This window comes from Culex pipiens, chromosome 2, assembly GCF_016801865.2.
Source record: "Culex pipiens pallens isolate TS chromosome 2, TS_CPP_V2, whole genome shotgun sequence".
Lineage (NCBI taxonomy): Eukaryota > Metazoa > Arthropoda > Insecta > Diptera > Culicidae > Culex > Culex pipiens.
Window position 1 is genome coordinate 143,814,592 of NC_068938.1, and position 9,932 is coordinate 143,824,523.

A 9,932-nucleotide genomic window follows, 5' to 3' on the forward strand; every position below is an offset into this window, starting at 1 on the left:
AGTTTTGAGCTCTTCTTTCAGCACACTCACATCCATGTCGTACAGACCTCGGAGGACCTGTTTCATGGGGCGTTTACCTGGATCGTCATGGCTGTAGTATTCAATCTTTGTGTTGTTGAGGAAATCCCGAACGTAGTTGTAATCCTTTCTGGTAGGTAGCAGAATTTTGAGTCCATCAGCACACAAGCGAATGGAAGCTCGTAAAGCACCAGATTTGATAAACCCGGTCAGCCACTTTCGCACCGAATCCGATGACGATGTTTTCACAAAAATGGGTGGCAACTTTTCCCGTCGTTCAAATTCTTCCTTCTCGCTCACGTCCACAGGGAGGGTAGCGAACTGGTTTCCAGACAATTTTTGAGCGTCCTTGCTCAAACTGCCTGGCTTTGCAGGTAGCGCTTCGGCATTCTTTAGCTTCTTCAAATCTGCCGATCCTGCTGGTGAGGACCGCCTCTTTTTCTTGCCCTGAGGCATTTTTGCACTTTTTAAGCACTTTTCAGGAGCTAAAATCCAGGAGTACCTCACTGAATGATGGTCCACAAAGGAATGAGCTAGTGTACTTTGTGAACCGTTTGTAAGGACATTTGTAAGAGAGGACAAAAAACGCGACTTCCGAAAGGTTAGTGTTGAAACCATGACTATTTATTGTAACTCTCATAATTTTTTTGGGCGCTGATTCGTTTGGGGTAGAAAAACCAATAAATTATAGCCACAAAAATATTATAATCATCATGACATGATGAAAACATTGTTTTCTGTGCCTGAATCTAAGACATTCGGATATCATTGAGAGAAAAAAGCATGGAATTTTGTTTATTAATCTAACTTTAAAGAAATTTATTTGCATGAAACTTAACGTACATACACATCATACATTACATATTACCACTCTCTTTCTCTCTCTTTCACTCTTCACAGCAGCAGCAGCCGCTTAATCATCCCAATCATCCAGCTTCAAATCCTTCAGAATATCCACCGCTTCCGCTTCGTTAACCCTCTCGGTAGGAAACTCCGTCTCCACATCCCCCTCCACCACCGCTCCCTTCTTGCTCTTCTTCACCTTCTTCTTATCCTTTCCAACCTTCTCTGCCGTCTTCTTCTTCTTCTTCGGCACCAGCACCTCATCCGCGTCGTCCGAGTCCACTTCGGGACCATTTCCGGAATCCGAGTCGTCGTCGTCATCCGAGGGGAACAGCTCAACCGGCCCGTCCTGTCGCACCTGCTGCTTCTTGGTGATCTTCTTGATCGTGGGCAGCTCGTAATCGGCGACGTCCTCGCTCTGGCTGGCTTCGCGCCGTTTGACCTTTTCGTTTTCGCGCGCGAATTGCTGGTAGAATTTGAGGAGGGGCGTTCCTTCGGCTTTGCGTTGCGCCTCCCAGGCCTGGATGGCGGGGATGTTGTTGAGGCGGAACGGGAGGACTTTGCGGAGCTTTTCGATGTGGGCGGAGCTTTCGACGATCTTGTCGGCGAGGGTCTTGAGCTTGCGCGAGTATTTGTAGACTTTGGTGGCTTTGCAGAAGGCGCGCAGGTTCATGAGGGGGAAGACGGCGAGGTCGGGGAAGCAGAGGGAGTAGGACTCGTGGGCGAGGTACTCGAGGGTGAGTTCGTAGATTTGGTCGAGGACGGCGTCTTTGTAGGCGTTTTCCTGGATGTTGGCGGGGGCGAAGCGGAGCAGGCAGGTCAGGTTGACGGGCTTCATGGAGAGCTTTTTGTGCTCTTCGTTGAAGGAGTTCATGGTGAGGACTTCGAGGATGAAGGGCAGGACGGGGATGAAGACGCGGGTGCGGGCGGTCAGGTCGATCAGCATGCGGCAGCAGTGGAAGCGGAGGGGGAAGTACTGGGCGGAGGGGTTGAGCTTGATGGTGCCGTGGATGATGCTGACCAGGGGGAACACGAGCGGTTCCAGGGTTTTGTTGTCGTAGGTCGCGGCCAGGACGTCGCCCCAGAGTTTGAGCGAGTTGACGAACTGCCAGTTGTAGATGTACTGGAAGCTTTCCTTCTTCTGCAGGATGATGGCGTTTCGCAGGTGAATCGCGAGCTGTCGGACGTAGAGAAAGACGTGCTGGTAAGAGACTTTCAGGTCCAGCGTGAACATTTCCGTCAGGGAGCGTCGCATGAAGTTGATCGCGGCGAGCGTGTTTGGGCTGACGAACTTGCTGTTCTTCACGTACGCGAGGTACATGTTCTTCAGGACATCGCTCAGGAACTGGCGCATTTGGCCGTGGGTGATTTTCAGGATGCAGAGGAAGGCCAGCACGCGAACGGATTGCTCCTCCGCCGTACTCCAGAACACGATCAACCGCTTCAGGATCGGCTTCGTAATCGTCGGATAGCACACCAGAATCGACGAAAACTGGTGCAAATGCTTCAACATCACGTTCATGATGTGCACAGAGGACACGTTCTCCAGCAGGTTGGTCAAATCGGTGAAGTAGATTCGCAGACACGAGCGAATCTTCAAGAACTTTTTGTTCTTCTTCAGGTTCTTAAAGCCCTTGGAATTCGCAATTCCAAGGTAACTCTTGATCGCATTTCCCAAATGCAGCACGCAAAGCTGCACGACCGCGTTGAAAATCGCCGAACCCTCTGCTTTGAACGCCGGAATCACGTTCGTCTCCCCCGTCACCGTCACCAGCACCGAGTTAAACGCCCGGCACACCGTCCGGATAATCTCCGGATTCTTCAACGGCGTCGCCGTCAACGACTCCGTCCACTTCTTCACCAACCGCAGCGTAATCTTGACCTGCTTCCCAGGCTCAACAACCTCCTCCTCCTCATCCTCCCACTCCCCATCCTCCTTATCGTCATCCTCCAAGTCACTCTCATCACTGGCCACTTCCAGCTTGTCCGGCAGCTCGTGCACCTTCCCCTCCCCATCCGAATCCGAGTCCAAATCAGCCTCGTCCACCTCACTAACATCATCATCGTCACTCTCCCCCTCACCATCATCCTCCACGTTCATCCCGCCGAACCGCAGCAGCTTCCGGTCGTTCTTCTTCAAAAACGCAAACAACTCCGGATCGGTCACCTCCAGTTTATCGAGCGCCTTCTTGTGCTCCCGCTCCAAGTCCTTCTGACCGCCACCCTCCTCCATCTCGACGTCCGACGTTTGCTCCGGCTCAACCTTCTTCTTCTTCTTCACCTTCCCGTCCTTGCCATTTGCAGCCGGCGCCTCCTCAACCTTCGCCTTTTTCTTCTTCGTAACTTTAACCGGCTCCTCCGCCGTCGGTTTCGATTTCTTCTTTTTCTTCACCGGCGGTGCGTCCGCATCACTGTCCTCACCCAGGTCGTCATCCATGTGGTCCAGGAAGTTGTCCAGTGACATGTCCTCGAGGGCGGCGGTGCCGCCGCCGGATTTTGACTTTGCCTTCTTGGCGACCTTTGGCTTCATCGCTGGAAGGGGAGGAAAACTGTTGGAATTGAACCAAATTTGAAGTGTATAACACTACCAACCTGTTGTGTGTGGTTTAATCGAACGGAAACACTTAAAATATCAGCAGAATGCGATTAAAATCGAAAGAATTTCACGAAATTTGGCGACCGCACTTGAAAACGCACGTGTTGTTGAGTGAAATGCGCCGCGTTGTTTTGACAGGTCGGCAGGTCGATTTTAGGGCAGGAGCAGGGTTGCCAGTTTGATGGAAGTGCGTTCCGGTTCTGTTTTGGTAGATGAAGAGGTACTAGATTTGTGCACAAGGGAACGACACTTTAAAATTTTGTGAAAAATTAAAAATCTTTTGCGATTAATTTGGTTCAGCTCGTGGTCACTATAGATCACGCGGTGATTGTTTGCAATAGGCTTGGTGAAAAAAAAGAATATATTGGCATTCATAAGCTAAACGACATGCGACACCTAGTGTTGAGTAGCAGAACAGAGCGAAGAATCAAGGGTTTCCAGCAAGGTTTCAGACTGGCAAGTAATTAGTGATTACTTTGATTTTAAGCTGGTAATTAGGTAATTTATTAATTACTTTGTAATTCATGGTTATTAAAGTAATTTAAACTGATTATTTGGTAATTAAAGTAATTTTGAGTAATTAAAGTAATCATTTTTATATTGTACTTCTTCAACGAAACTTTTTGATTTTTTTATATAATCTATTAGAACAGTATTTCTTTTTCATTTCAAAGAAGTGTGTCACACATAGATTGAAAAAAGACTGGTTCTGTATGTAGAAGGCCTTATTCACCATAGTTCTCTCCTAAAACTTTCCTAAAATTTATTTTCAACATGTTGTTTAGCGAAGCTGATTAACAACAAAAGGCAACGCCATGATAAGTGAAAAATGTTTCATGAATCCAAAATCTATTTATTTTTATTAAATAATTGCAAAAATCCATAGGACCTAAAAGCTATTGTCTTTTATATGTTTATTGGGCTCAATGAAAAAAAGTCGAGAAATATGATTTTTTTTTGCAAGAACAACATAAGAGTTGGATATTTTTTTTATGTTTTTCCTTCTAATAGACAGTCAAAATTATTTGAAGTTTATGTAGATCAAATATTTAAAACCAAAATTTACTTAATTATCATTTAAAAATCCATTAAAAATAAGTTTTTTTTTAAATATATTTTTCTGCTAACTACAACAGTTGACAGTCCTGTAATATCTTTTTTTTCTGAACTATTTTCTTGAAACATTTCCAAATATTTCTGAGACAAATGTTTCATTGTTAAAAATCAAACTCAGTGAAATTGACCAATCAGATGGCGAAATTAAATCCAATGTAAATGACAAATTACACATTATCCGTATTTTTGGTAACGGATTTTTTTTAATATACTTGAGAAAAAAAAACAAACGAAATAATGTCAAACCAATGTTCGAAAAACATTTTAAAACATAACGTTATTTTGAAGAATTTCACAGTTTTCATAAAGAGCCGCTGCAAATATTTTTCAAAGTTTATGTTTGGCTCGAAAATCTGGGGGCCTTTTTTCAAACAACTTTAAACAACAATATTTCAATGGCATTCGACTTGCCAAGTTTCAGCACCCTCTAGTAGGATAAAATTTTCAATGTGTAAACATGAAGCTATTTTCAATAAAAAATTATACAAAAAAATCACAATATCCAGATTGGCACAGAAAAAAAATAAATAAAAAAGCATAATTTAAGACTTTCAACAAAACAATACTGTTTGTACTTTTCTTGATATTGAGTGTTTTTATTTTATTTCATTAAATTTATTTTTGAAAGAGCTATCGAATGAGCTATTAATAAATATTCAAGATTAAAACCGTAGAAATAAATACTTAAATCTTTTTAATATTGAATTACATATTTTTTCATCATAGTGAAAAGTAATAAAGTAATTAATGTAATTAATTAATTTGGACCAGTAATTTGAGTAATTAATTGGCAGACTGGCAAGTAATAAACGCTTCTGGAAACCCTTGCGAAGAATGTCGATTGAAATTTTTGCCCTTTGAGGTTATGTATGCGAATTCTTATTATTATTATAGTTTATTATTGACACTTTACCATAATGTGGCATTCGTGTCATTTGAAAAAGGATTAGTAAGATTTTTTCTGTTAGATTACAAATTTTAAAATATTTTAACACTGCGCTTTCTCGTTCCGAGGTGTTTCCAAGTATGTCCACAATGGTTCCAAAAATGCTACAATCCTGTCTCTCCTTGGTAAATCCACGACAGTCTGTCAGGATGTGCTCGATGGTTAATCGAGTTCCACAATAGTCACAAACTGGTGGGTGAGTGCGTTCTAGTAGGTAGGAATGAGTAAGGCGCGTGTGTCCTATTCGCAATCTTGTTAACATTCGTTGTTCGGATGCACATCTTCGATCCTCGTACTTTGTTGGGCTCGGTTTGATTTTCCTTAATTGCGAGTGCGTACTGTGCCACGTATTTTCCCAAGTGCTCCACAGTTGTTGTTTTATGTGGCGAAGAACATCTTGGTAAGGGATTGGTATGTCAGGAGGGGTATGCGAATTCTGTTTTGTTAAATTCCAGCGTTCAAAACAACTTTTGAGCAGAAATTCGAACTGATTACTTTGTTAACTTTAGATGCTCTATCATTTTGAACAATAGAGTAATCTACGTGCGTATGTATTGCGTGTACGTACACGAAAAAAAAGTGAGGTAAAATTTTGTCCGGCCAGCAAAATCAAATGGTGCGCTAGAGTGCGTACGTGAAACGTCATAAAGCTCTATAGTATTTTTTTTCAAAATTATTTTTTTCAATTTTTTTTAATTGCGTTAAATTATAGAGGGCAAAAAGTTTACACTCGTACTACTTGAATTTTTTCTCAAAAGTTGTTCTAAGAGCTGTAAATTCAATTTTAAATTTGCATTCCTATATAACCGAACAGCGAAAATTTGAATCATCATTCTTCGATGCTTTGCGCCATCGGTCGGAATTATGGAGCTTTTAATCGCGAATAAAATTTACTTATTTTATTGCAACTACAAATTATAGCAATGTATCAATAATTTGGTATTCGATATTGGGACCATCCATAAACCACGTGGGCACTTTTTTGGAAGTCTCACCCTCCCCCCCCCCCTTCGTGGCAATTTCCATACAAAAAAAACTTGTTTGCATGGAGCAAGGACAACCGCAAGCCCCACCCCTCCCAAAGTGTCCACGTGGTTTATGGATGGTCCCATTATAGTATTGAAAATTCCGAATTGGGTCCTAAAATGAAGCTGAGATTGCTGATATTATTGTTTACAGCAATAAAGCTTATTTTTCTGAGTACAATGACCCTTTGTACGACCACAAAGAGTTTAAAATGGATTTTTAAATCAATTTTGAATAATTATCCTCGCGGTCCTTCTTGACAGAAAAGCTCCTACTTGACAGCTCGTTCCAAGGGGACCATAGTTGATCAATCGGAAAAATGTTGTCTTGTCAATATTTTTTTTGCATTAAAATGAAAAAAAAGTGATCAGACATGGTTTTTAATCGTGTTTTTTACCGTTGTACATAAAAATTGCCATAGGGCTTTAGTACCCAATTGCCGTATCATGCCGAATCTTGAAATTAAATGGGATTTTATAAGTAATCCAAAGAGAAATTCCATGCAATTGGGTACTAAAGCCCTATGCCAATTTTTATGTACAACGATAAAAAACACGATTAAAAACCATTTCTGATCACTTTTTTTTCATTATAATGCAAAATTTTTTTTTGACAGGACAACATTTTTTCGATGGATCAACTATGGTCCCCTTGGAACGACCTGTCAAGTAGGAGCTTTTCTGTAAAGAAGTGAAGAAATTGATTTAAAAATCCATTTTAAGCTCTTTATGGTCGTACAAAGGGTCATTGTACTCAGAAAAATAAGCTTTATCGCTGTGAACAATAATATCAGCAATCTTAGCTTCATTTTAGGACCCAATTACAGAGAAACCTCTTTTTAAGCGATGCGTTGCGTGATTCTAATTTGTCTATTTCTCTGGTACGACGCAACATTTTTGCAATTTACAGGTTTTGTTCAGATCTACAAAACGCCTTTTGAAGCTTGCATAAATATTGTATGGTTTAAGCGAAACCGACGAAACAAAAACCGTTATGCCACCGCGTAAAAAGAGGTTTCTTTGTATCATTAAGGACCCAGATTCAAAAATACAAATATTAAAAAGAACATTTTAAAATATATTAATAAAAAATCAGAGAACAGAAAAAATAATTAAAGCTCAAATTTTAAACTAAAATATCTAAGAATTTAAGGATTTAAGAATTTAAGAATTTAAGAATTTAAAAATTTAAGAATTTAAAAATTTAAGAATTTAAGAATTTAAGAATTTAAGAATTTAAGAATTTAAGAATTTAAGAATTTAAGAATTTAAGAATTTAAGAATTTAAAAATTTAAGAATTAAAGAATTTAAGAATTTTAGAATTTAAAAATTTAAGAATTTAAGAATTTAAGAATTTAAGGGTTGTTTGAGAATTATAAAAAAATATATTTCAACGTGTAATTTTAGATTTTTTATTTTTGGATACAACAGTTTTTAACCTTTTTTTTCAAGAGTTCAATCTGTACAGCAAAGTCTTTGATCTAAAATCTGGGCTAATCTAGTACTGCAGTTCAGGACGAACCGGTTTGGATTGAACTGTCAAATTCAGCTGTTTTCCATTTCCCACTTGATTCGTAAATATTTACCTGTTTACACGTGCAAGTCGCAATTTCTGCACAGAGAACCGTGAATTTCTGTGTAATTTCCACTCCAATCCCAAGATGAGCAACAAAATGAACAAGATGAAGCTGTCCAAGGGCATCCTGGAGATGAAGTTCATGTCCCGGACGCGGGAGAAAATTGAAAAGGAAAAGGACGACGCCGAGGGCAGGTGAGTTTCGATTAAAAATTATGTCGATTTAGCAGGATATTTAAATGTTCGCTTCCGCAGGGCACTCTACTCGAACGAAATCACGGACAAGATGCTGCACGAGTCTTCAAAGTACGTGATCGAGACGAGTTACGTTCCGTGCGAGGATCTGATCGAGGGCCGGGTTAGTTACGGCGGGATGAATCCGGAAATTGAACGGATCATCGAGCTGGAGAAGAACAAGGACTTGGCGGCGCTGGTGGAGCGGGAAAAGGCTGCGGCCGCCGAGAAGCAGAAGCTCCGGATGGATGTTCCGGACGAGGAAATGGCTCGGTTTTACACGAGTGTTGTGAAGACGATGCACAAAAAGTACGACCGGAAGGACAAGCGCGTTCAGAGCATTTTGCCGTTAAACGTTAAGCGGATGCAGCGGCCAAAGGATGATGATTGAGTGAGGAAAACGGTAGATTGTAGATTTTAAGACTTGGAAATATAAACTGGTATATTTGCTGCAAATACTTACGGTTCAAGCTAAGCTAGTTTATTTTCTGACCTGAGAAAAGAACAAACATCTAAATTACACCTTTTGTTACTCCTCGACCGACTTGACCGCCTGCAGGGCGTAATTTATGTCCGTCTTTTTGCACCAGCTCCAGCTGTTCCGCCAGAACTCGTACGCCATCCCGTGGACCAGAATCGTCTCGCAGTTCAACGTTTTCAAGATGCGCTGCACATCCAACGGCGAAATAAACTTCTCCCAGTCGTGCGTATTCTCCGGAACCAGCTTCAGCACGTACTCCGCGGCCACAATCCCCCCCAGCCATGAAGCCGTCGTTTTGTCCAACGTCGTAACGAAGATCGATCCACCTGGCTTCAACGCCATCACGCAATGCTCCAGAAAAGAAACCTTGTCCTGGACATGTTCCAGCACTTCCGACGCCACCACCGCGTCGTACCGGTCCATATTGGCCTGGGCGTGCTCCTCAATTGTCTCCACCTCGTACCGGATCCTTCCCCCAAGCTTCCGGTCCAACTCCGCGTGTTCCCGCGCAACCTGAATCAACTTCTCCCCCGGATCAATTCCAACCACGTTCGCTCGAATTCGTGCCAATGCCTCGGTTAGAATTCCACCCCCACAACCCACCTCCAGTACGTTCAACCCGCTTAGAACCTGCGGCGTTCGGATCTGTTCTTTCGGAACCAACCCCGTTGAAATTAGACCATCCCGGATTAGTGGAACTCGCAGCGCGTTCATCGAGTGAAGTCCTTTCAGGGGACCGGACGGATTCCACCATTCTTCCGATAGCTTTCCCAAGGTGTCCACTTCGCGCTGATCTACGTTGGGATGTGGGGAAAGGCCGGCTGTGGCGGCTTCTTGTGATAAACCGCGCTGGGATGGGCTGAAATTTCGCGAACTTGTGAAATTTGCTGCAGATTTTTCCCTGAAATATTTTACTTACCGGATTTTTGTGACTAGAGTTACAAATAGTCGAGTTGGTTTTAAGGAAAGCATCGCTGATAAAATTTAATGTTTTGCAAAGAAGGTAAATTCACAAATTATTTATTACTTTCGTTGAGTCAATAATTATTACTTAATGTAAATTTCGATTTCAAATGCCGATCATAACAAAAACATT

At 41.7% G+C, this 9,932-nt stretch overlaps 3 protein-coding genes across 3 annotated transcripts; 1 reads left to right on the forward strand and 2 right to left on the reverse strand.

Moving 5' to 3' along the window:
* Positions 1-822: 822 nt before the first annotated feature.
* LOC120416209 (nucleolar complex protein 2 homolog) lies at positions 823-3,612 on the reverse strand. Its single transcript, XM_039577901.2, has 2 exons — positions 3,454-3,612; positions 823-3,393 (listed from the first exon to the last, which is right to left on the reverse strand). The coding sequence occupies exon 2, from the start codon at positions 3,389-3,391 to the stop codon at positions 932-934; it is 2,460 nt and encodes an 819-aa protein (XP_039433835.1). The 5' UTR covers positions 3,392-3,393; positions 3,454-3,612; the 3' UTR covers positions 823-931.
* A 4,472-nt stretch (positions 3,613-8,084) lies between these two features.
* On the forward strand, positions 8,085-8,811 carry LOC120416202 (M-phase phosphoprotein 6). Its single transcript, XM_039577889.1, has 2 exons — positions 8,085-8,316; positions 8,377-8,811. The coding sequence occupies exons 1-2, from the start codon at positions 8,207-8,209 to the stop codon at positions 8,744-8,746; spliced, it is 480 nt and encodes a 159-aa protein (XP_039433823.1). The 5' UTR covers positions 8,085-8,206; the 3' UTR covers positions 8,747-8,811.
* Positions 8,780-9,911, reverse strand: LOC120416201 (ubiquinone biosynthesis O-methyltransferase, mitochondrial). Its single transcript, XM_039577887.2, has 2 exons — positions 9,756-9,911; positions 8,780-9,695 (listed from the first exon to the last, which is right to left on the reverse strand). The coding sequence occupies exons 1-2, from the start codon at positions 9,806-9,808 to the stop codon at positions 8,885-8,887; spliced, it is 864 nt and encodes a 287-aa protein (XP_039433821.1). The 5' UTR covers positions 9,809-9,911; the 3' UTR covers positions 8,780-8,884.
* Between the last annotated feature and the right edge of the window lie 21 nt (positions 9,912-9,932).